The sequence below is a fragment of the Mchenga conophoros genome, linkage group LG7 (assembly GCF_057382185.1).
Source record: "Mchenga conophoros isolate Kocher_MC1m ecotype Shallow Benthic linkage group LG7, M_conophoros_male_GT1.1, whole genome shotgun sequence".
Lineage (NCBI taxonomy): Eukaryota > Metazoa > Chordata > Actinopteri > Cichliformes > Cichlidae > Mchenga > Mchenga conophoros.
In genome coordinates, this window is record NC_140532.1 from 59,653,817 (window position 1) to 59,681,142 (window position 27,326).

A 27,326-nucleotide genomic window follows, 5' to 3' on the forward strand; every position below is an offset into this window, starting at 1 on the left:
TGTGTTAGCTGGCTCGTCAAAACCTTAAAGCTCCTTCAGAGAAGCCAGGCATGATCAGCTTTCTTTGTTAGCTCGGATTTTTCCGCTTCAAGCTCGGGGTACTCTCACATAAAACGAGGCGTTTGATGCAATTTGACTCTTCTTCTGCACAAAATGGATCAATTGAACTACGCCTACTCTAATCAGAGACCTTATCAGAGGGACTGCTGATAGAGATTTATAAAGATTATGAAAAATCTAACAGTCAAATGCAACACTGGTGCTGAAAGTCACAAGAGTAATGGTGCAGATGCCTCTTTATGTTGTGAATTTATGATCAGTTGATCGGAAAACCAAATTTAATTGTCTTAAGCTGTGTTTCTTTTACTGCTCGCTGCACTCTTGGTGCTCTCAGTGTTATTTCTGCACATTTGACCTTTGCCACTTTAAATTATAGAACTTAAACAATACAGGTGGCTAGTGTGTTCTCTTCTGGCACTTCCATAGTCTAAATCACTCTGTGTTGTTGCCAGATAAATGTGAAATAAATTTCACTGACTGAATATTCTTGGTGATAAACAGCCTACAAATGTAACTGATCGATTTATGAGCTGCAATTCAAACAAGTGTAAAAGAGACTTAGCAGTACTAGAATCAAGAACCACCAGCTCAACACATGCAGCGTTTGTGCTGCTGTAACTTTTTAGCTGAGCTAAATAAGTTGCACATGTAAAATGTATTACTTCAGAAAAAATATGTATATGACACCAAATAAAATATGCAGTGAAAAAATGGCAGATCGGGCCAATTTTAAACCAAAACTGAACATAACATGCACCGGACCAGGTCACGTGTTAAACACAATCACCGTGGTGATCAAACCTGGTGCAAGAACTACCTTCGTAACACAGGAAATATGGACTTAAGGCTCATACCATTAATCTAAAACAGGCACAAATATTTCTCTTACTATTATATATGTAAATTAAGCTTTTTACAATGCATAAAAAAGTCCCTCAAATGTGTATGGAATAAACATTAACAGCTAGCATACAGAAAACATCATGCAGTTTAATCGTCTTTTGAGCTGCTTGAGTTATCTCACCATCTACTGATAATTATGCCTTTTGAATAACTGCTCTTTTCTCCTTTGTGGATTAGCAGGGAAATTACCCTTAATACCTGGGGTGATTTGATGTGAGGTCAGAAGTGATTTCATTTTATAAATCAATACTAATTACTTTGTGATCAGCTCATTCACAGAAACTTGGCAGTCTCTTAGACGGGCAGCAGTGACTGTTTCCATTAACTGACAATCGTAGTGATGAAGTCTACATGTGACAAGTGAATGAAAATATCACGTCTGCATGAATTACCAATCTATTGCTTGTCCCTAAGGGAGAAAGACTGGGAGGATGAGTCACACACACACACACACACACACACACACACACACACACACACACACACACACACACACACACACAAGCACACATACACATGGGGTATCAGTTTATCCAGCTGTCATTTGCAGCTGACGATACCAAACTTTTTCTCAGGGGACACATATTCAGGTGATTTATATCTTTGCATAAAGAATATGGCCTATAAAATTATACAGATAATACACTGGGCACTGTAACGTGATTTAGCCTCCACTCTAATATTACTTATCTTATGCTCCATTGCAAAGACTTGAGAAGGCTTTTACACCACAGCAGAGCCAATACTGCCGGAGTATAAATTTCAGCTGAATAATCAGCTGAGATCCATTTTATTCTTACTGCGAACCGCCTTCAGGTGCCAAACAAGTGCTTTAAAGTACAGTGCAGTGGGTAAGTACAAAGCCTACCTCCGCACTATTTTTTTCTCTGTGTCCATATTCATTGAGGTAGATTGAGAGCTAATCAATTCTCAGTGGGCTCTAAAAGGCCAAGACTCAGGCTACAGCCCTCTGCTCAAAGTAATATCACGCTCTGTCTTCTAGCCCTGCCCACTCCTCCTCCTCACATCCGCATAGTCTTACTCCAGGTTTCATGTGGCTGTTGGCTTTTTTTTATCTAAAATGAAATTAAAAATAAAACAGTCTGCTGGGTGTTTGAATTACACTACAAGTGCAGGAGGAAATGAAGAAATCAACATCACTGGAGCTCTTTTTACAAGCTTCAGCTGAAAAACGCTGTATACAGTATGCTGCTATCACTACCACACTTACAGGCTCTTATCCCTACTTGTGGGCTAGCACTCAGACAGTGCACTCAGACATTTACTGAGGACCTGATAAACTGCTGCTGAAACCAGAACTGACTTGGTATGAAGCATTTAAAGTGTTGCTCAAATGATGTGAAGTGAGATCAGACTCGTGCAGGAGTTGGATAAAATTACATTTGACCTTTTTTTGAATGTTTGAGAATGCCAAACACAAAACCAGTTCAAGGGTTTCCCTGTAAAGTTGCTGAAAGACAATCTTTTACAACTCTGGGTGTTAAAGAGTTTTCACATATATTTTCAACCCTGTCTCACAAATATTGCATAAAAAATGAATGCCAAATTAGATTGCACAGTGCTAAAGCCTCGTACGTTGTAAGATGTTGTAAAAGATGTTGGACACTTTGAATTTTATGCCATATGAGGCTCAGAAAGTATTTTTCTCATGATAATGTCTGTAGATTCACAACTTCTAGCAGTTATTGAATGTAATTTAAAGGATTGTTGACACAAAAAATGAATGACAAATCTATGAGAATTTATCCAATTTCATTTGAGCAAATGAAAAAAAGGGTACTCTGTTTAACAATAGCTACAATTCCTCACCTGTGAGTGCACTACTGTTGCTAAACCCTCAAATTAAAATTGACAGTCTGCACCTTAAGACAGTGTTCATAATATACCTTATCCTGAAATATTATGACAAAAAAAGCTAAAAGAAAGAACAATGTCCAAAAATATGCAAATCTAATTCTACTGCACGTCCCACATGTCTGGTTCTAGAAAAATCCTTCTGGTTGGCTTGTTTGTTTCACACTGTAACAAAAATTATTAACACAACCTCACATTAGTTTGACAAAAAAAGAGCTGATTTTGAGAAAAACAAAGAGTGAACTGAGAAGCAGAGAAAACAGAGGGGGCTGCAACAAAAAATATATAAATAAATGAACGTCTGAGTGACAGCTGCAGCCTCCACATTGCTTTTAAACAACAAAACATTGGCCTCCAATTTCCATTTCTCTCTCTGCAGCAAAGCATGTGGTAGCTTTGCCATTAAAAAGACATGCACACACACACACACACACACTCAGCATGTCCATCAATTTTTAAGTTGTCAGCAGTGTCTGAGCTTCAGTTTGGCCACTCAACTCCTTGAGCTAGTCAACTCCCTACACAGCACTGTTGGAGCTTTACTACCCGCTAAAGGCAATCTAATGATATCAGAGAGAGAATAGACTGAAAGTGTATACATGTATGTGTCTGCATGCAGTACAGTGGAGAGGAGAGTTGACTTGAGGTTGAGAAGAAGAGCGAACACAAGCGATACAGCAATAAAACATGAGACAGACTCCACTGATTGATTAAACAATGGCTGCACATTAGAGAGAAACTAGCCTGTGGGAAGAAGGGAAACGTGTGTGTGTGTGTGTGTGTGTGTGTGTGTGTTCGGGGTTGCTGAATGGCCCGCAGCTGAAAGAAAGATAAAGACTGCTGGTGGATAGAGATATAAACTCTCTCACACACACATGCTAATGCATGCACACACACACACACACACACGAGCAGAACCCACGGACATGGATGAGACTGGAGCTTTGGAGCTTTGGAGCAGCTGCTATATATAGTGCATGGGTGAATCTGGGATAATGCATTACTGTTCTCTAGCTGCCATGCAGACACACACACTCAAAGATGCACACAATCTAAACCGGTTGACTGCGAAACCAGTGGCTCTGTACGGGAAGAACTTGTCATTATTTTGACACACTTCACAACACACACAAAGTAGAGAATAAGGCATACAGAACACTTTAAACAAACAAATACACACACATCGACACTCAATCAATAAATACTCAATATGCACTGCCTTACATTTAAATGGTCATGTGAAAACACACAGCTTCCACCCTTGGAAAAAGCGCACTTATTAGTGTAGACAGCTTTTCAGGCACAGAAGAGTTGTGTGTTCATCTTCTGACATCTGTCAGCCATTGTCTGCTACAACACAACCCAAGGAACCTCCAGCTGCTGCACTCAGGTTTCAAATTCTATAATTGCAAGAACACACTGCTTGGCAATACTGTAAGATGAGGCCGGGTTGTAAGCCTGCACTTAACACATTTAATGACCCATGTGATTGTTGTTTGCACGAGTCATATCAACTTTGTACTCGTCACCCCTACTCGAGAGATTTTGGGAAACAAATTTATTTTAATCCAGACTTGATCTGTTCCAGAGGTAAGTAAAACTCATTTAAAAATCTTATATTAACTTATAATTTAACTATAATAATAATTAAGCAGTGGAGCCTTTTTCACAGTTACACAGCATTTTTCCTTTATTTGTTAATAGTTGTCACTTATTTATCAATTTTACACTGTTTTTTTAATTTACCTTCCCACAAGGCTAAAGCCTTTCATGGGCTTCATGTCACAGAAAAAAAACTAACACTGTGGTTTTGTACTCTTGTTGTGATTTAGTGACATCGAATAAACATTTGAACATTCATTCAAAAAGTTCTTTCAGATCAACTTGCATGTTGTCACTGCAATATTGTTACTACCCACCATCCAGCTCTCTTTTTGACACTGACACACACACACACACACACGCACACACACACACACACACACACACACACACACACACACACACACACACCTCTTACCCGTTTGGTGAAGTCCATGGCTTTGAGGATGGAAAGGTTGAGCGTTTCCAGAGAAGCCAGAACTCCCTCATAATCTCCCATGTGCTTAGCAAAGTAGTCTGTTTTACACAGAGTCATAAAATAATTTGCAATGGTTAGCCCAAAGTAGCTGATTTAATATCCTATATTTAAAAAAATATTTTGCATTTCAACAGGCAAGTATTTTTAATAATGGATAAGAGAGGGAATGAGGGCAGTGGCAGGGAAGTAAGTGCGTGCTTGTGGGTGTGTGTGAGTGTGTGTCAGCAGTCTACTTACCGCAGAGTTCCTTAGTGTCAACATTACTATCACAGCATAGCAAAGGAGCAGAAGAAGGAAAGAAAGGAAAGGGAGATAGGAAGAAAGGAAAAGAATGGAGAAGAGCAGGGTCAGAAACAGAGGAAAGTTGTTTTGCATGCAGTCACACATACAAAAAGAGCTTGGCAAGCAGAGAGGGATCTAACAAGACTGTGGCAGGAGTCTGAATCAATCCACCGCCATCATTCACGCTCCGTTCACTGCGTGGGGACTCATTTAGCAATGAATTCTTCACTGCTTCAAAGAAGACTTTCGCTGTTGACTGACCAGGAGAGAAGTGGGGTGGGACAGAAAAAGGATGGAAGAAAGGTGGAAATGAAGGAAGAAGGACGATCCATCCAAAAGATGGATGAGATGCAAGTGATGACGGATGAACTGTGGCTTAGTGGAGGAGATAGGCAGAAACACTCCATCTGTCCACCTCTTCATTGTGATAATAAATCACTGCTCAGCAAGTCCACAAACATAATGAGAAACGAAGTGTTAAAAACAGTCAAAAAAATGTAATTTGAATATTTCAAACAGCATACGTTCTGTTGAGCCTTGTTCAGCAGCCTCATTTAATAGGCTCTGCTTTATTTTATTAAGTATTTGCACACAGTGTTTCTGCCAGGATGAATCCTGATCCTTCGTTGTGACAGATGGGCTTTAGTAATGGCAACCAAAAATCTGGTTTTAACCAACAATAAATGCATTTTCATGTTTGCGCACAGCATATGCAGCTTAAACAGAATTTAGGGATGTCTGTGTACTGAGTGTTATAAAGTTGTTCCAACATTTTTGCTGGTTAAAACGAAACGAAAGATTGTTTACTATCCAAATGCTAGTTCCAGATGCAGGGTGTGTTTTCAAAGAGAGAGTAAACCAGTAATTATGTTGTTCTCCGCAAGTGATGCAGCCGCCTATTGAGTTAGTAATGAATTTCACTGTACTTGAGATTCCACCTTATTAAGTGCCAGTTTGTTTTTAGATTTCACAACATCCACTGAAGACGTGAAGACAATGAAACACGCTGATATGAGGCTGTGCATATTAAAGCTTAACTCCATCAGCTGTACAAGTTCAGTTTTTATTAAGAGGTGTTCTGGTGTAATAGTTTAAAACCTGTATCAAAAGGTTTTTAGGACATCTGCACCAACTTTGGCTATTCCCTTTTAGGGATGTTTAGGGGATATTTGCCTATAAAAGACTTGTTAGTACTTATTTTAACTGAACATTAACATGCAGAAAATTATGCTTTTGGTCATTTGGATTTGTCATGACACTGTTTGTCAAGCAGAGCTTCTTCCAGTTTCCAATACGTGACTAAGTAACTTCCTAGTTTGTGAAATAAATTGCTGAAAATAGAATGAAAACAAAGAAAAATACTAAATTTAATACAGCATGCTTTGTGTTTGAGACCATCCAAGATTTTTGTAAAACGCACTATAATTCTGTTACTTAGCGCTAATTAAAAGTAGTCATCCAATCTTAGCTGATAAATTAAGACTCCACTTACTCTTTTCCAAATTTGGTAACATCTAACACCAAATAAACAGCATGGTGGTGGCTGAAACAGTAAAGCTTTGATTATACTCTGCTGTGGACCCGGACCATAATAGTCGAGTAGTTATTACTGTTATACTTGTTTGAAGGGTGATTGAAGTCCCCGGCTTGGGGCACATGTGCAGTTGGTGCACCAAAAATTGGCAGGATGTCCACCCTCGCACTCACCATCTGATGATGAAACTGTACTGCATGTGGGTAAAGGCAGATAAATAGAATTATATGTTTTTGTTATAATGACCAGAGTAACTCCAGATTTCTTCAAGTGCTTTTGAACAAACTGAATAACTCAATTACTCTGATGTGCAGGTGAGTGTCTTCCTGCATTTTGTGCAATTATGTTCTAAAAAAAGACCGCAGGAGTTTTCGTTCTGCCTCGTCGGTTCACGGGGAAAAAGCATGTGAAACTGACTGAGACTTGTGCAGGAAAGATTTGAAGCCTGAAAGGGCAGGAGAAGGGGAATGAGTGACAGATGGAGAGGATGAGGAGAGAGAGCGTTGATGAGTTGAGTGATAGAAGGATGAAAGCTTGAAGAGCATGACAGAAAGCTCAGAAAACAGCCTGATAGTGAAGAAGGATAAAGAGAAATGGGAAGAGACCAAAAGAGTGACAGAGGAAGACGAACAGCTGGAGGCAGAACAACGCTCAGTCTCTCATTTGCATCCATCAACATCTTGCTTCACACAGGAAATGCTTATAGAGTTTCTCCTTTTATTCGGACCAATCAATAACCCTATCTGCTGTCACATGATGATGCTAAGGCCTGGCATGCAACCACCAAATCTACTTAACCCTAATGAGTAGAGCATTTTCTGAGTGCATTCTCTGCAGCAAGTAAGATTGATAAAGTGAGCCCATATCCAAGTGGCAATGTCACTGACGTCAAAGAGACGGTGGGCTGTTGCTTGGACCACTTATTGCGCTGATGTAAAAAACCTGAGCCAGGGTGGAGGATTTGTATATTAAACCTAATTCAATTCTACAAAAATGATAAAGGTCAGCTTTTGTTCTGCCTGGTTTCATTTTATTTGAGGGCCTGCAGGACTGGGAGGTTGTGTAAATTAACAGAGCTAGACTTCTGATTACTCAGATCCCACTGTGTCAGCATGCTTCTTCTGAGCTGACTGGCTGATTATGAAGGGTCATAAATTGATTCAATGAGAATCAAAATAAAACATCTTGGGAGTAGCTGTAAAGAGGTTAATGTCTTGAGGAGAGAGATGAATAGAAAGGCAAAGATGTAAAAACAGGTAACAATGACTTTCCTCTGTTTTTATGCTGCTTCCCCTTCATGTCTGTTCCTGTTTCTCTTTCCCTTTTATTATTTTGGCATTTTTATATTTAAAAGTGTCATTTAATGCAAAGGGCTCTGGTCCAAAAGTGCCTGCATAAAAGGAGCTTTCAGAGGTGGATGTGACATTTCCTCACTGCAGGGTAAATTATATACATCTTACCTAAGCATGCACACATAAGAAAAAGCAGAACTGATGTGGTGCAGCAGGAAAGCACTCGCGTGCATCTTATGGACTTTCATAATTGATGGAAGTTAAACAAAAAACATGGCCAAGCGAGCACGAAAACACGCACACACATGTAAATTTACTGTATTCATTTTTATTTCATGCTGCTATGGATGCACGGTGCATGCTGCAGGCAAACACGCACACGAACAGGCGTGCAGTAATGGTGCTGACCTGGTGTTATCAGAGTCAATGGTGTGAAATAGCTTCTCCAGCTCCTCTTCATTCAGCGTGCCATCTGAGAAGAATGCTTGGAACTCATCCAGAGACAGCTTCCCGTCATCTGCAGGAAGTACGGCACCATCAAAGCTATGAGGACATTTATTTGTAATTGCAAAAACAGTGTTAAATAATATTAAGAGGACGTGTCTGATTAAAGAAGCATATAAACTGCAGCCTGTCTGCTGCTTCTAAAGAGGATGGAAGGAGATAAAGTGAAATTACAGGTCATTACTGCAACCTGCTACAGCTCTAAACTACAATACTGCATAATAATACCTTCATCCCACCGGATCTCTTTTATAACCAACATTTGTTCCCGATGGCATCTGGAGAGTTTAAATAGTTCCAAGTTATACGGATTAAATTTTAGTGACATTGTTTTTTTTGTCCTGGGTTTGACATGTTGCAGCACTGGGGATGACGGGGGTTAGCCAGTCGCTTGACCGAGAGGATGCTTTGGTCCAGAGTGAAAAATCCCAGCTTATTACCCTGAGGTTAATTTGTCCTGATTAAGTGGATCCTGGGGCATTTTTCTTTAGTGCATTGAAGTGAATAGGGTTTTCCTTTTTATATAAATCTGCACCACCGTGAAATATAAATATCATCCCCCAGTGTCTTAGCATGACATTTAACTTTTGATTGTTTTCAGTCTTGCCGTTACTCTTATTCATAAAGCAGAGCCCAAAAACCACCATCTGTAAATTCTGACTCCGAGCTTATCTCTGTGACAATAAGCTGAAGCTGGTGGAGATGGTTTTTGTTCAGCTGATAACCATCTCCAAAATCAAACCACTGTTCTCCTCTGCTGACCTGGAGATAGTCATTCAGTCGTTTTTTTCAGTACTTCAGCCCCAGTCAAACTCTTCATCAGAACTTTAACTTGTACTCAAAACAGTCAAAAACAGTCCTGTGTCTGCCATTTGAAAAATGAAATCACTGCTTGATAATTACTCTGATACTGTTAACCCAACAGTATCAGCTACCTGTGAATCAGCAGCAGTTTAATACCAGTTTGCTTTGCCGCACTGACGTCCACGTTCATACATCCTTGGCATGATGACTGCCTTCAGTCCTTTCCCGAGCTGCTGTAAAATCAATCCAGCATGCACTCCAGTCTGCTAAAAACCTTCAGATGAATCCTTGCTGTCTGTCTGTGTTGCACTTTAGTAAGCACACAATGGCGATTATGTTTCAAAACCCCAAGGCCTTTTGGGGCTGCACTGATAACCAAAGCACTCAACAGTACTGGATTTCTAGCCTTCTTATATAACATCCAATAAAACAAAGTCTAGAAGAAAAAATATGGATAACTCCTGGTCTTTGTAATATTCTGACTAGATATAATATTGAAGGATTTAATTTTCTATCCACAAAAAGTGGCACAGTTTTGTAACCATTTATCCCCAGGTAAGCCTATAGCATCGATTGTTAGCAAAAGAAATAGCTTCATATTCAGTTTTGCAAAGATTTGTTAAAAAAATTGCTAAGGATGCTCAAGATTTCTGAATTTTCAATGAATCCATCCATTTATCCATCCATCCTCTGTCCCAAGGCATCCTCCTGGTTGCACAATTACTTATGAGGCATCCATTTCTGCCACTTTTATCCCCACCACTTGGTATTATTAGCATGTAATCTACTGTTTGTACAGTAGATTAGATGCTACTGTACAAACAAGAATAGCATAAAAAGCAACGGACAGCTACAGTCATCAAAAAGTTCTGTGGGAACGTTTCAAAAATGAAATAAAACTTTGATCCAGCGCAACTTAGTAAAATTAGCTGTAAGCATTGTTTCAACCAGCAGTTTAAATTTGTTTTAGTTAGTAGGGAGTGGTTATTCATGGCATTGGCTCTATCCTGTCTTTGCTTGCTAGTCCGGTATTCCTGACTGTCTCACCACATGATGCATAGCTATATCAAATATTAATTCCCTTGCCCTCTAAGTGTGTTTGTCCTTGAGTGTGGCTGACTGGATACAGCAGGTTGAGCCATGGGGACCACTGCGGAGTACTGAGAAAGCTCAGGGACAAGAGGACTGCAGCCTTATAAAGGCTTGAATTCAAATGTGCTGCTCTTGGCTCTTAAGTCTGCCTCATAATTCCCCTTTGCTATTTCTCAGTTTCATGATTAGGGAAGTATGTGTTTATGAATTTCTTATTTTAAATCAAGATGCATCTATTTTTTATTCCCTACTTCATTCTTCTGCCGCTAGTTTTTGTTTGGTTTCTTTTTTGGCTCTCTTCCACTCTGGCACAGTCAGTTGCACTCTCTGTTAGTTTGTTTTGAGAACCATATGCAGTCTTTTTTTCTGAGTGGTGGTCAAAACTCGAGCCTGTTTCAAACTGTCAAAAAACTTGCAGGAACTCTGCAGCCACTTACACTCTTTCTGGCCCATCTCATGCCTTCTTATGCTTTTCTCCCCATTAAGTGTCTCCATATCTTTCAGCCTTCCTTTTTTCCAGATCCTTGTTAGAGCAACAAAGTAGCCGTTGCCTCTCAGATGTTCTTCCATGTCGATTTCTGCTGCACAAAATGATTGTGACTCAGAAACGCCTTCACAAATAGCCTTCTTTTGGTGACGCTTGGCATAACCTTTCCATGACAGAAGGCGTGTTTGTTTGAGGCGAACTTCTAAAATGCCACTTCTTGTGTTCATAGTCCCACTCTCCCTGTCCACCAGGGCTCAACTGTGAATTTAGACTCTGTGGTCATGACTATTTCTAACCTGGCCTTCTCTGGTGCAGCAGTGAAGAAGCACAGAAAGCACTGGTGTTTAATTCAGCAGTGACCCAATTTACAGCCAGCTAGCCCACTTAGGAATTCTCCAGTAACACACCGCTCAAGCAAAGCAGATAGTGTGCTAACCCTATTTTCAAAAGCATGAAATACTCCCAAATTACACAGCTAACAAAAAAGCCTACAGCTTCTCTGATTCCTGGCTTATACTGTACCACTGTCAAAGACTCAGATGTGCCTTTTTTGTGTGTTTCACAATAATCTCTCACACATGTAACCACTTCCTTGGTATCCGTTGAGAGTTTAATTTTTTGTATTCCACTAACAGGAAAGTCAAGCACCACAATCAGCTGCTAAACAGCATCCATGGATCATTTTAGCTGACTCTTGATGCTGCAGTTCACCCAGCAAACCCCACTATAAATAATGTACAACAACCCTGACATCCACTCGCCTCCAAACCAAGGCAGTCAGCAGCAGACGGATTGATGCAACAGCCAACAGCATTCTGTCTCAACTGCAGATTGGCACAATTTGATGAAATTGCCCATATTTTACGTCCCTAAAATCAACAGAGAGAAATTATCCTGATGCAAAGGAAATTACCCAGACTCAGAAAAGTATTCTAAAACAGCAGGGAGGAGATAAGGTAAAGGCTAGACATCACTGCGAAACCTTGAGTAATTCTTGGACACACACACACACACACACAAACAAACACACAGTGTGAATGTGCTCTTAAAACTCCCTCAAGACATTTACTTTTATTACAGGGAGAGAAAGGCCAGAAAAATAAATGTCTGTCATCTTTATAGAGTTCTTAAAGTGCATGAGCTGCAAAATACAGTTCGTTAGTTTTCTGTATAGCTTGAAGTTTTCCTTTTTTCTTTAGCTTTTATTAGGTCAGTTACATCACTCATTTACATTTTGCTGGAAAATGAGAAATGGATCCTGTGATTCACTGAAGCATGTGCAAGCACACATGGAAATACAGTATGTAGTATAATTTGAAAGTTGATATTTTTGAATGACCACCTTAATTCTTAAACATCTTTAATTTACTTTGTTCTCCAGTACTGCTTCAATAATTTGCAAACTGGTCTCTGGAATGGCCAATCCATGACTGATGGTGTTCTACTGTTTGTTTCTTTATATCCAGGTATTCCTTTTCTGCATTGCTGTGTTTGAGATCATTGACACACTGAAAAATTAAGCATCAGATCCTTTCCAGATGGCACTGTATGGTGGATTAAAGTCAGACAATATTGCCTTCATAATAATGAAATCCATCTGTTTTCGGATAATAGTAACAAAGATTTTTTAAAAAAAAGAAAATTACAGTTTTTCTTCTTCTTAGATGCCTTTTTATGCTTTAGTGGCTAAACAAACAAACAAGGATTGGACTGTAAGTGAGTGAAAAAGCCAACATCCAAAGGAAAAGTTTGAAGTGGCTTCAGAAAGCAAACAGTGGTCTTATTGGATAAGACCACTTTTAAAAGAATACAAGAAATTCTGGCTCCTTGGAAGCAAAATACAAAGAAATGACGGGTAGCTCAAGATCTTTATCCACTGTATGTCCTTTCCTAGCTCGGAATTTCATATTCTCAGAAAGATTTTTCCACTACTGGAACAAACTTACTCAACTATTCCCCGTTGGTCAACATTTGGATAGGGAGGACATAATTTATTGGGACATTCAAGACCATTACTGGAAGATGTTTCTTTCAGGTTCTCATAAATCTATAACATTTGGTGACATCATATTTACTTTTGTAGAACACCCACCAGGATAAACTAGCTTGCCTTTATAGTCCAAGAACGTTCCCGGTCATTGTGGTGTCATCATCTTTCTGGATGTTTCAGCAACAATTTGAAGATAGGTCTTACAAGATATCTTGGCTGAAGACTCAAAAACCTTGCCATATAATAACAATGCAAATTTTAAGAGACTTTAAAGTGAATGTTTCATTTTGGTTGTTTTATGGTCATGTTGCAATCCTGCGTAGATAACTTCCGGGATGGACGGGTCCTAAGATCTCATTATTCATATCAAAATTTTGATATGTTAATTAAGTACCAAGGTCCTGTACATTAGCAATACAGGATGTTGTGTTAGTGCAAAATTAATTTAAAAAGGCTTCAAACTGCATTCAAAAAACACTCAAGGGAATAGGGCAAAAATTGTCTAAGCTGCAGTGGGTGGTTTTGTAGGTGGACCCAACTTTCCCTGGGAAGTGTGTGATAGTATACACAAACAAATGTAAATGAGGAAAACAGTGCCTAGTGTAGAAATACTGCAAGTCCAGCACCAATATAAAATACACATCAACACACAAGTTTCTTGGGGGAAATTAAAGAATGAACGCACTAATTGGCAAAAGGCCTTAAACATAGCTGAAGACTAGCCAGAGCAAACTTAATTCTTGGAGCAAATTCACAGCAATAACACAGCACTTAGAATCATAGCTTTCGAATAAAATCAGATGCTCATCTACAGATTAATAGTTATAAAATATTTTGTCTGAAAATTGTTTCAGACACACAGAAACATGATGTTTAAAATCCCAATTATCATATTTTAAATCCAGACAATCATTTTTAGGTGTAGATTTTGAACTGGACATATTCTCCTCATGGCTCTCACAGTATTTGCTATAAACTGAAGTGATCTTCATAACCATTAACAGTTGTACTAATGGTCATGGCCAAATTAAAGGTAATTTGTACACAACATTAAATACAATCAACAATCAACAGCAAATAATGAAGACATACGAGAGAGTGAGGAGAAACAGAAGTGCAGTTATTGATTGCAATGACCACAAGCAGTGCTCTGATTGTTTTTTCCCCTAACCTTCAAATTCACTTTCTCTGTCTCAGAGTAGTATTTCGGCACAGAGTGCATCTTGTAAAGGTGGAAGGAACAAACAGGGGAAAAGCTCTGATGAAGTAAAGCAAAGTGAGCTATTTGTAGTTCGATGGAAAATATCTCTTCAGTAGGATTTGTTAGAAACACATCCATTAACACCCAAAACTAAATGCACGACAAATATGGAGAAACGCTGAGTAAATGTTAATCATTTTTAACTAACTTATCGCTCTCCAGTAAATTAACATCAAAAGATGTTCATAACTTTTAAGCATAATCACTGCTTCAGATCACTTTAAATGTTAAATAATAAGTGTGATCTCTGAAAAGAGATGACTCACGTACCTGAATGACTAAAGGCCGACATCAATTACAGTGAAGACATTGTAATAATACACATGCTGCTAAAGCTCCTTTTCCCCACTTGCCTGTACTGATGAAGGATATACAGGCAGATATCTGCATATAAGTCAAACTGTTAAACACCACAGTCTGTGAGGCGACAGAGGTTTGTCTAACCCTCTCTGGTGAGTAATATCAGGTCACCCCAGTGGACTGTGTTATCTCCTTTGCTGTTCACCTTCTACACTTCAGAGTCCAAGTCCAACTCATCCTGTCATCGGCCGACATTCTCAGAGGAGATTGTGAGCTGTGTCGGGAGGGTTGGCTCTTAGAGGACTACTGGTGCCTGCTTCTTTTTGAAGTGGTGTACAAGAAGCTACACCTGAATTTGGCGAAGACAGAGGAGATCAAGGTAGACTTGAGAATCAAGAAGGATGCCTTAGTCAGCAGGTCAGCATCAGTGGGACTGACTTAAAGATTATTAAATCATAAGTATCTGGGGATTGATCTGAAGGCAAAGACTTAATCAACACCAATACAAGGGCCTAAGCCAGAAACATTATAAAACACACACATAAAGTACAAAAAGAATCCTGAATAAAAAACTATCAGAGTAGTTCACGACAGAAAAGATGGTAGCTTCCAGAGATAAGAGGAAATTCACGTTTCTTAATTGATGAATGGCGACAAGATCCAATGCATGAATGAGAATAATTTGGAATTCTGTGTGTAATGAAATCCTAATTTAGCAGATTCCAAGAATGAAAATATGGAATCAGGTCCTTTTAAAGTTTTTATTGTTACTGTTGTTTCACGCAAGAAGGAAAATTAGATACATTTTAAAAATGTTATAGGTTTATTTATTCGAGGTAACATACAACCGAGAATATTTATTAAAAGAGAAGACATGGGGTACTATGACACGAGGAATAAAGCACATGTATTTGTAAGTTTGTCTGTTTCGAGCAGAGTCCAGATACACACCTATCAGCATATTCAACACCACCACTCTGTGCAGGTTGACTGTATTCGTCATGCTTCCTTGGGTAAATTATCCTCCCATTTGCTTTGCTCCATTCTGGTTGTTATTCACACAAACACAACGACCTGTACTGCTTATATAACACTTAAATTATGGAAATCTCTCTCACACACACTCTCGCACACACCATTGACAGTTTAAGGGTCAAAATCAGAATGAGGACACAAGTAGAGAACTTGCTTGTGTTTTCTCAGTATTTTCTGTTATATTTGTTTGGATGTTTTCAGTGTGACTCAGACCTATGTAAGGAGCTAAATGCAAATTCATCCACTTTTACTGACTATTGTTAAATAATTTGCTAAATAATTTTGAATCTCAAATCTGTTTGTCAGTGGCTATATAATGGGAATACTCAGCACTCCACATTTGTGATGTGACGCAGACTGAATGAAACCTGCGTTCATTTATTATAATGCCGGTGGGGCGTTACTGTGGTCCTGATGAGGGCACATAAACAGGCTGGCATTTAGAAACCACTTCTTTCATCAAACTTCTTCATTTTGAAAATACAACAATGGAAACCATGCAACTAAAGCTCTCTTTGTTCAGCCAAACGTGGAGAAATGCAAATCTACATAACATCCAGAGCCACAAATTATAGGTGGTGAAAATGTCACCTGTGAAAGCTGTCATTTCCAGGCTGTCTCTCAGTAGTGCAATCACTCAAGATTAAATCACAATTTGTTTCACCTTTATAAACAAAGCACTGAACTCTTATTAGAAGAATGATCAATTTGATTTGATCGCAGACCAACCAACAAGAATTAAAAGTCTTGATAAAACTGCAACTGTCATTGCTGATTCTGATCACTTTGTTTACTTTTATATTTTAGAGCCTGGATGAATGTTTATTGATGGGGGGCATGAATTACACGAATCAGTAACTACATAGATAAAGCAAAGAATAACAAAAACAACAAATCTGAACACAGCTTAAATTTCCCAAAAGGTTAATTCCAAGTTACTCTTCAGTCAGTCCCCAGACTGAAGAAGTCACTTGGATGAGTGAGTTAATGTTCCTCCCACTGAAAACACTACGTCCAGATGAACAGAAACAACTTTTTCCGTACCTGGATGGCGCCTGTGTGGAGTTTTCATGTTCTCCCTACATCTGTGTGGGTTTTCCTATCACAGTCTAAACTTTTGATTCCCGTTCATGTTGCAGATGCAATAAAGTAGTGGGTAATCTAACATAGAGCTTTCAGCTCAGCAGATATGTGCAGTTTCTCACAAAATGTATCTGCTAGCTAAATAGTATATCTGCTGTATTACCCAGGGAGAGGAAAAACACTTTAATGTATAATACTCTCAGAGATGGAAAAAAATGTAAGATACACAGGACAGGAGTGGGAGATTATAAACATTTTACTGGGTAAGTACTGATCAGCAAGTGAAATTTTACAAATTGGAAATTTAAATCTTACATATCATGTCCTTGTTTATTTGAGCATTTTTTAATGACATATTGGATCTATAAACGATTTCTGAAATTCTGTTTTTGTAAAACAAATTGTTCAAAGGTTGCATGAAAATATTAGCCAGTTTAGTGCAGTTAGTTTAGAACACTGTGGACAGGTTGACAGCATTGCTCTGTGCTGGATGGGTGCAGAGTGTGTGGTGTTCATGGTCAATGTTAGGCTACGTCTAAGGTAGCAGAACAATTTCAATATAACGTGAAGAAGGTGATAAGAGTCACGCACTGAATAATGCTTTTCACACTAACTTTAAGTGCCTAGGGGTTAGAAAGCAGCTGTGATAGCTCGTGTTAGCATCCGCTTATTTAACTCACTGAATTCAGCTCACTACCGACACATATGAGCTGATCGCAGCCTGCACAGCAAAAAAAATTAAATATACTAAGGCTCAAAAAATAAATTATCATGTGCCTTATTTCCAGGTGATTCTTCTGTACCACTACACCTGATCATAGGGTTCCCCAGACTGCCAAATCCCACTTTAATCCCTGGTTAATTGGTGACTATAAATCGGATGTGATAGATAAAGATTTTAGAGTGCTTAGAAACCAGTGGTTGGTAAATGTTTCAAGCGTTTTGAGTGCTGAGTAAAGTAGAAAAGCAAGATACAAATGCCAGTCCATTAATGTGACTTATTATTGAATTACTATGACTATTGTTCAGCTTGCTATAGTTGCCCTGACATATATAATACTTGCTACAGGGGAAATTTTGTCACTTCTAAGCAGTGTTATCGAGAGCTATGTAGTATTCTGTTTGTTAAGCCTTGAAATGTATGAATCTGTTACTCAAAGTGGACATCCCTCAGTCTCATCGTGAGGGCCTGTAACACGTGCTTGTGTTCAGATCTCAGATTCCTTCTTTCAGTCAGAAACGCTTAGAGGGCTGACAGATGTTTTTAAAGGCAGTAAGAAAAAGAAAGTTGTAGACAGAAAAGAGAAGTGATAAGAGGATGACCAATTACATCACAAAGTAGGTGTCAGAAAGGATCAGATGCAGCCACTTCTACAAAAAAAAAGAAATACATGTGTGTGTGTGTTTGTGTGCGTGAGGGGCAACATACACTCCTTCGGAGTGGGGCAGCTTCACTGGTTTGGCTACAGAAACCGAGATCAAGTATGCAACTCAGGTTAAAGTTCATTCTTTAATGAGTGCGTCACAGTAACCAACACAGTAACACTAATACAGACCTGAGCTTTTTTTATGTGCTTTTAATTTAGAGCTATTTTTGCCATCCAGCTACTACGGCAGATCCCTTGGAATCTTGGCTTCAACCCCCCCAAAATACAAAAAAACTTCCCCCTGTCTTCTGCTCTCACTGAGAGAGAGGAACTAATCTTTTATTACTCTGGAGTAATAAAAGCTTTTTTGCATCAGCAAGTGGAGCCTGTGTTTGAATAGCGCCATGGGAGGCCGTGTCTTCTGGACCGCCAGAACAGAACCAGAAAGGGTTGAGGGTGAACATTCTTGGGCAAAGGAGTTGGGATTTAATACACGAGATATTCACTGCCACAGACGTCGAGTGCTTGCTCGTGTTAGAAAGAAAGCGGACGGAATAAAAGGGGAGAGTGAGGGGACGGTCAGAGCGGTGGACCTACTGCGTTAACTGCTCTCTCTTTTCATAGTGTAGAATAAAGAGAAGCAATTAGCACTTCCTTCTTCCTGCTGGGCTCCACATCCTGCACACAGCAGCAACATACTGAGGAGGAAGAGAAAATGAACATGCCTTCACCGCTCTTCCCTTCAGAGACACACACATACATCCACTCTGCTCATCTCTTTCCTTTAATTTAATTGTGTTATTTTACAGAAGACAGTTGGTCTTGCTTTCCTCTCCGCAGTCTCTCTTTCCTCTACTCTTCTTGCTGTTTATCATTATTTTTAGGGAGCTGTATGATGGGTTGTCATAGCAACAAGAAGAGGGGGAATTGACCCTCCTTTCAGGATATCACCATCGCCTTCTCTCCCTGTATGCCATTAACACACACACACACTTCCCCCACCTTCATTTCTTTCTTATCTTCCTCTCCTGCTCTGAACATAGGCTCCTCTTTATTTAACCATTTCTTATCCCCTCTCGCTGTCTTCATCCAGTATCATCTTCTTTGCCAGGGAAAGTTAGATTTCTATGAGCTGGTATTTCCTGCACATTTCCATTACGTAGAGAAAAGTGTGTCTGGGGTGGGAGTGTGTGTGCATGAGTGTTTGTGTGTGTGTGTATGTGTGTGGCTGCCAGTGAGCTGCTTCATCTGATAGATGGGGAACAGGAGTGATTTTCACTGAGCTGTCAGATCTTGTCCTTTCTCCCTATCCATCACTACAGCCCACCTACAACAGACACACACTCTTTCTAATAGTTTGGCAGGACACTTAGCGTTCACTCAAGTTTGTAAAAAAAGTAACAGTGGTGTCTTACTTTCCAATTAGCTTCTCTGCTGAAGTATCCTTTAGCAAAATAACCGGATTAAAGGAGGAAACGCTTATTGACCAGTGTGATTCAGTTGTATCTAATTGGTGGTTGCCATTGAGTGACAGACAACGACTAAATATTTATGATTAATGTTCTGATTAACAGTCAGATCCTGGGTATTACCTGAATATTCTTTTACAAAGTCCGGCCAACCCCGTTCATTTTGGGCCAGAAGAAAACCCTGACACTGGGGAGCATGTCTGCAAGATCATTTTAACACTGCTCTGCAAACTGGGTCATCAGCTGCAGACTTACACTGAACACAGTGTGCTAACTGTAACAGCACTCAACCCTATTTGCTCTAATAGTGTCATTTAAAAAAATAGAGGAACACTTCATGCACATTTCTAGTAAAATAAATAAAATGTATATCAGTATTTGTGATAAATTTAACATGAAACAATAAATAATTCAGAATAAGAAAGGAAAATGGTGAGTGCTTTTGAAGCTTGTGGTTGTGAAAAAAGAGAAAAATCTTGCACCCTTCTCTCTCACTCCTTTTTTCGGAGGTCTCACATCTTCAAGGTACTGTATGTGTGCAAAAGCAGACCTGTCAGGGACTATCTCATCCATTATGTGTGATATAGTCCTGAAAGGCTCCTTAGAAATAGCAAAGGAAGTAGCTGTATGGTAGAGATGTTAACCAGAATTAAATTTGCCACATCAGCCAGTTGGTCCTGAAGCATCAAACCACTTCTCCTGCAAAAACTGAACAAGCTCAAACTTGTGCTTAGGCGATTGTTTATATTTTCTCGTACAGCTGAGCCTTTTTCATTTGTGGGATGACTTTGGTGGGTTCTTGCAATTAAAGGAGCAGTCAGTAGTTTTTTTTAGATTATTTAATAAAAAATAAATAAATAAATGGCATTACAGTACTCATAAATAAACTTTGATTGGTGCGTAATTACATCTTCCAGCAATTTAATGCATTCTTATAAATAATTTAAAAATTAATCAGTGGCAGAGATGGGCATCTCTGTTCCACCTAATCACATTTTACATTTGTGGCAGATATGTAGTACGCCAAAGGGAGAGAAGAGAACTTGTAGGCATTTGTGCGATGTGGAGGCAAACTTTAATTCGTTCCTGCACTATCAGATTCAATATATGACGGATCAAATCTATGTTTGATCATCTAAGAGGGGGTTCCCCTTCATTAAAGAAGCAAAAACTTCAGGATAAAAGGAGTAAATACTGTAACAATAGTCTTTCCCACATGGGACGAGTTGCATGGAAAGAAGGATTTTAAAAGTAACATCAAAGTCACCTCCTTTCTGCTCGACAGACCTAACTACTAACATGCCAAGCATATTCCTATTAAGAAAATCTTTGTCCTACAGTGGCCACCGTATCTACATTTGTGCAGTTCAATTAGAAAGGGTAAAAAATTCTTTAGATGACTGCAATCTGCAATCTAGCAGTGATATTTTCCACACTGTGCTTTCAAAATCTAAGATATGTTAATGTTAACAATGAGACTGAAACATGTTTTGATGTGTTAACAACCTGAGCTCATACAAATCATTAGGCTAACTGTTTATTGGATTTTCATCTCTGCAAGCTAATTTTTTATGACCTCACCGAATGAAAAAAGGTCACAATCACCCTCACAGCTTTCTGATAACTATGGGCAACACATTTGACACTAAAGAGCTCTGATAACTGCTGTGGTTGAAGGCACCCTTCCGAACCTGACAATAATATGAATACATTTCTACTTAAAGAGAGTCAGGGTAAGACGCTGTAAGCTCAGCTATGATCTTTTCATCTGCTTTGTCGGAGCATCTAGTAAGGCCTTTGTGTAAATACTAATCAGTTCAAGCATCACCGTCTCCTCGGTTCTTAATAAAAGAGAGATGTGGGTCATAATTTGTCTTAATGAGAGGGATATAATCCTCTCTGCATCTCTCAGGTGACAGATGATTCCCAGGTGGAAACGATACACTGTCTGAATGAAGAGATGAGTTGCAGCAGATGATCAGTCACTCTTATCTATTTTCTGTCTCAGCGGAGAGTGGAATGACGTGTAATCATCATCAGTCTGCTGGTTGAACATAATGTTATTATTAGATGAGTGTGGCTGCACACAATGGGTGCAACAACGTGGAGACGGCGCTTAGGTGTGTGTGCAGTTCAGGAGTAACCTTGTGTGTTTGGGGGAGGGGGGGGGTCTATCCTAATGATGAGTAATCCTAGGTGATGGCAGATAATAGCAGGATGTCAGTGCACAAATGAAGATGATGCATTCAGATGCCTACCTCCTCTGTAGATCCCACCATCTGAAACCCACTGGCAGCCTCTTCTGCTGCAATCAGCCCTCTGGGGAGGCCTCATTTACACAAATGGTGTTTTATGGTTCCTGTTACAGCCAGATATGCTACTTCACCAGGCAGTAATTGACTACCATTGCCCACAATGGTGCTTTTTTTAATGCAGTGTGATGGTGTTTAATGACAGATAATAGAATGTCAGTACACTAAACAAGGTCATTTCTGCGCGTCGCATTGGCCCCTTTGTTGTTGCTGTTATCACTCGGCACCCTGTTGCTACGGCAGATTAACGAGCTTTCCAGGAAAGCTATTTATATTGTGTTAATCTATAGACCGATTTGTTCTCATTACAAGCATCAAAGCAGCTCCTTTTATTCAAAATGAAATGCTGGAGCTAGCTACTGTCACCGAATACACAGCATTACTTTGTTTGTGTACTTTTTGAGTCATAGCTCTCCAGTACTACTACAATTGTGCACACAAAAAACCCTCCAACTGACATGAATTTGCAGAAGTAGAGGCTACATGACAACAAAATTGACTTGAGGACTTGGAGACCTTTATGAACATCGCCACTTTAGCTCTTGTGTGCTTAGAAGTGACAATGGGAAGAGTTGTTTATTAATAACATATCAAATTCAGGCAATCAGTTCAGTTGAATTCAACTCCATTTTTTGAGTTAAATTGAATATAGCACCAAATCGCAACAACAGTCACCCAAATTGCCATGTAAGACTCAAGTTAAACATCAAAATAATGAAATATGGTGTCAAATTATGATAAAATACTTACACTAAAAGAGCCCTTAGCATTGATTTAAAAGAAGAAACTGACACATTGTGCGCGTATATAAAAAAAACTGATAATTGATAGTTTACACAAACTGTAAAATGATATATTTATATGCATATAAACTTGAGTACACACCACACAACAACCCATGTTCTTTTTCAGATGATTGCATTATAAAAGCTCCAAAAAGATTACATGAAAATCTGTCACCCATAGCTGCCAGACCATGCTGAAACAACACGGTGCAGGAACGCTGTGGGACAAGTACAAAACAAAATAAAGGAACCGCTTCCATCAATCCAACTATGTAGGTGGAGTCATTTTATTGCCAACTAAGGCATTCCAGAGCCAAACACTACAACTTAGACCAAGAGACGTTCAACATCAAACATAGCGGAACAATGTTAAAAGAGCTCCAACCACAACAGCAGGCCTCCTCATTACTGGGCACAGTTGTCAGCTCAACAGACTAAATCCAGGTTACAGTCAGAGGGAGACATTTCAAACAGATGTTTGGGGCCACAGAGGAAGATCCACAACTGTTGTGATTATACCTGAGGGAATGGGACAGCAGTTTAGATAAACACACTCAAATGACTAGTACCTGTCATCATGGCCTCCTTTGAGTCATAATTAACAGAGTTGTATATCTGAAAGGCAGATAACAGAGCAGCCGAAGAGTGGAGAGTTAAGAATGGAGGGAAGCACCACTGAACGTGAACAAAAAACAGGGAAAAAGTAAAGAGGAGTTAGAGCGAAAGACTTGGAGTGGTGGAGCAATCATAAAACTTCCTATAGTGTAGGCTGTCCTATCCCTCTGTTCTACACATCCATCTTTTCCTTTTCCCTTTTTTCTGTCACCAACTTTTCACACTCTCCTCTCTCTTAGAGCCCTTTTTTGAATTCTACATGAAAAGACAATATTTCAGTTTTACTTCAACAGTCCCTTACACCACACACCACTGTTTCTCTTGCTCACCGAAGGTGCCATCTTCATAAAAGAGAGGATAAGAGAAGAGAGTGGAAGGACAAGAGACGTCATTTTCAGTCAGCGAGGGTTTCCGATCGGCTAAAGGAGGATGCGAGGCTTCTAGGCAGACGGTTAACAAGGCACGTATATGCATCAATAGTGTTAACGACACTAAAGCTACTCTGTGAGTAGCTTTAGTGTCTTTTTTGAAGCATACCAAAGCCTGGCAAACAGATTTAGGGGTGCAAAGTGTTAATCAGAAGAAGAAGAATTAAGCTTTCACTCAAAAATATAGAAAAGCAACTCAGACTGGAAACGGAAGCTCTGCGAGGCATTTCAGGCTTTAGTAGAGGGACAGATTTAGATCACACCACATGGCAGAAAATCTTCAGCATGTTCATCTGACCCTTTTAATTCTAAATACCACTTTCTTCCTTAGAATAAGAGCATATATAATTGCTTCTGTTGCCAGTGGGTCATTTGATAAATCGTCACTTAATGCAGCGCACAGGGTTCAGCTTTAGCCTTGAGTTTGCAGATCAGCGGCAGAGGATCAAGTGAATGTAGCGTGTTGTGGCAGCTGTATATAAGCTGTCAGCTGAAATGGGATTCATGGCCTTTAACCTGAGTCACTGGAGGCTATCCCAGATTACAATATTTCTGGTTGCAGAAAAATAATAGGCTGGTCTTCACTGCTGACACTCAGAGAGAGACAGCCTTATTCAATCTGGAACTCACATATTCGATATGTGAGGCGACACTGCAAAACCAATGAGCAATTTCTCTCAGACTTAGGTTACTATTGGCCGCAGAACACTTCTGTGGGTGATGTGAAGTGATGTGGGTGTATGTTGGTAAGCAACAGATGTTGTAGTAGATGCCAGCTGTGAGTCGAATACTAAATGCAACTCAACAGTAAATCAGTGAAGTGCGCCGCTAATATGAGAGCAGCTGTGAGTGGAGGGCAGAAGTCTCGCTGCAGGTGTGAAAAGGGGTAAATCAGAAACGATGGTAACAATGAGAGTAAAAAAATAGGCAGACAGCTTTACCAAATACAGACAAATTGCATAGTGTAGGCCAGAGTCATACGGGTGTGTTGGTGAAATAGCTCCATATACTGCATGCAGATTCTAAAAACTGCAAGGAAGTGCTGCTAAGAGTTTTCAGCCATAACTATAGCATAGTTATGTGACTAAGGCAGCTTTCTATGCTAATATCAGGCCTATTTCTTGAGTCCACTTTGATACATGGACAAATTGCTTTTCTTTATCTATTTAACCATGTAAAAAAAAAACAACTGTTAATGATTTATTAAGCTTTGAATCACACTTGCTTTAGCAGCATACTGTATATAACAAAAATAGATGGACTTCTGTGAGTGTTAAACTAACACATATTTTACACTTTACCAAGTATGCTGCCGTGCTGTATATTGAAGGCAACAGTGAGTGTTGATGTGAGGCGGTTTTTGCTAAGTAACTCTTCTCAGATATAACCTCACTAAACTTTTGGCTTTACTATTGATTGTTGGTTGGACAGTAGATCAGCAAACTCATTGCATCTTTTATGAGGCTGGGTGCAAAGATCATTTGCCCCAAATTTGTGGCCTAAAATGTTTTTCTCTGCCATTAAATCACAAGCAAAAATTACAAAGCAAAACATTCAGTGTCACAGGAAACTTTGGAATTTGCTTTATCCATTTAATGCACATACGAGTCATTCCAAATGGCAATGTAGTGCTTGAGGAACAGATACCAAAATCTAATGTCCATTTCCTTCTAAAGGTCGGTCTGGTAGTTTTTTCATGCAGGGAGAGGTGGCACGAGCCCTCCTGATATTTAATTGCCCACAAACTCCTAGTCTTTCCCTGGTTAACAGGCATGCATAAGACAAAGAAATCACAGCCTACTGAGTGGAGGTAATTAGCATGAATACATGGGAGGTTGTTGGAAATTCTCCTCATTTTGCAGGACTAATTAAAAACCTACTGGACAAACTGAACAACCAGTCCTGAAGGTGGTGTTAGATTATTACAATTCATCCCGAGGTGATTGCCAGCTTCATAGAAACAGCAGAGGAAACATCAGGGGATCACCAAAGTCAGGAACCTCAATATTTTGCAGTGATAACTATTTAAGTAAAATTGACAAACTGAGTAACAGCTCTCAGAAAAGAGCATTTCTTCACTATGCTCAGCGTGTCCTCAGGTGGCAGGCGACACCTGAGTGAGAATTAGAAACTGAAGGCCAGCAGCTGCAGAGGAATGTCTTGGGGGAAGACGGGGAGAGAGGGGTGTTAACTTTGGTGTCATAGCAACAGCAGACCATAAAGCCGCTTGGGAAGAGAATAGAGGGATGCTGTAACCAGGGGCAACTGAGTGCTAACTAGGGTTGCTGTATCCTCGATGTAAGCAGAGGTACACCACTTGCTGGGTGCTGTCACAAGGCTCTCATTAGTTAGCTGCTGTATTTCCATGTAAATGCATATGCACTATTTGCTTTTTCACTTGTGATAAACATACAGAAATGTTTATTGATCTTTAAGTTTAGTTCACAACAACTGTACAGATTGACCCACTGCACTTATTACAGTGTGATGAGAATATAAAGCAAAGTTCTGTGACCCCAAATAATTAGTGAAAGAAAGCTTTAGGCACAGTTATTATACAGACAAACACACCCTGCAAGGTCACAGTGTTAATTATGCGGCATGTAAATGTCATATCTTTAGCACCCCTGGTGCTTTAAGGCACATCACGGAAAACCCCCGCTCTTCCAAAACCACATACACACACATAGATGGTGTGCACACTGACCAGAGTACACACAACCTCTTCTCAATGGCAGCTCCCAACTGTTGCTCATTAGGAGAGCAGAAGTCACAAATTAGCAGCCGCTGAGAAACTCTCCCAATATGAAGTGAAGCTCATTGGAGAACTAACACTGCGCAGCTTGTCTTTTGATCATGAGGACTGCCAATCATCCATCGCTGTGCTCACCATGGCAACCCGACTGCTTTTTGATGATGAGGCGCCTTACTTTTCAAGCACTGTGACAGCTGCTTCCGCTGTTTCTGATGGTATAATCCAGCAACAAGGGCTATCTTGGCGAGATAATACAATGCCAGATTTTATATTACCTTTCCTGTTAAAATCCATGACATGACCCTGAGGCTTTGACTCCAACTCTTGGAAACTTCAGTCACAAGAGGGAAAACAAGGGCTGAAGATGCCCAACACTACTGCAAAAAAATCATGTGCAATGTGTGAATGTTGCCTTTGAAACGGGGACCATGCCTGCAACCACTTGCAGTCAGCTGGCTGACTTTGGTGATGGTGATAAAATTACAATAAGTTAGAGTTAGTCTGTTATCGGTTTGTGACTGACTTGGTCAAGTTGGCAATGACATGTATTACGTCTATTGTGACAATACAGCAATTAATGGTGATAAAACTCCATACACAAAAACACACATTATAATAGGACATTTTGATCAAAATTAATTCATCAAAAGCTAGTTACTTTTAGAGTCCAGCCAAATATTTCATAGAAAACCTGCCACAAACAGTGACGCAGTTTCTTTGGATCCAAAATGGTACATAAAGTTGACAGCATTTTTTTGCAAATCTTCACCAATCAATGTGACAGTGTTCACAAGTCAGTCTAAGTCAGACTGTGACTGTTTAGAGACAGGCTGCATCCTACCAGGCAACTTCTTGATTCACCTTGGAAGGCAATTGCAACAACTACTTGTAATTGGAAAAAAAATTGAATGCAATCACCGGGCAACCACCAATTTTTCCTAGTTGCAAGGAGGTTGCCATTGTATTTTTACTTTAGTGTGACTGAGCCACAAGAGCCAGAAGAAAAAGAACAT

The 27,326-nt window shown here is 39.6% G+C and overlaps 1 protein-coding gene across 1 annotated transcript in view; it reads right to left on the reverse strand.

Moving 5' to 3' along the window:
• Window positions 1–27,326, reverse strand: part of necab2 (N-terminal EF-hand calcium binding protein 2) — a 146,870-nt gene that overhangs the window by 100,398 nt on the left and 19,146 nt on the right. The window contains exons 3-5 of the mRNA XM_085280523.1: window positions 8,435–8,543; window positions 5,156–5,181; window positions 4,859–4,956 (exon numbers count right to left, since the gene is read on the reverse strand). Coding sequence (XP_085136649.1) covers window positions 4,859–4,956; window positions 5,156–5,181; window positions 8,435–8,543 — 233 coding nt within the window. The remainder of the gene's footprint in view (window positions 1–4,858; window positions 4,957–5,155; window positions 5,182–8,434; window positions 8,544–27,326) is intronic.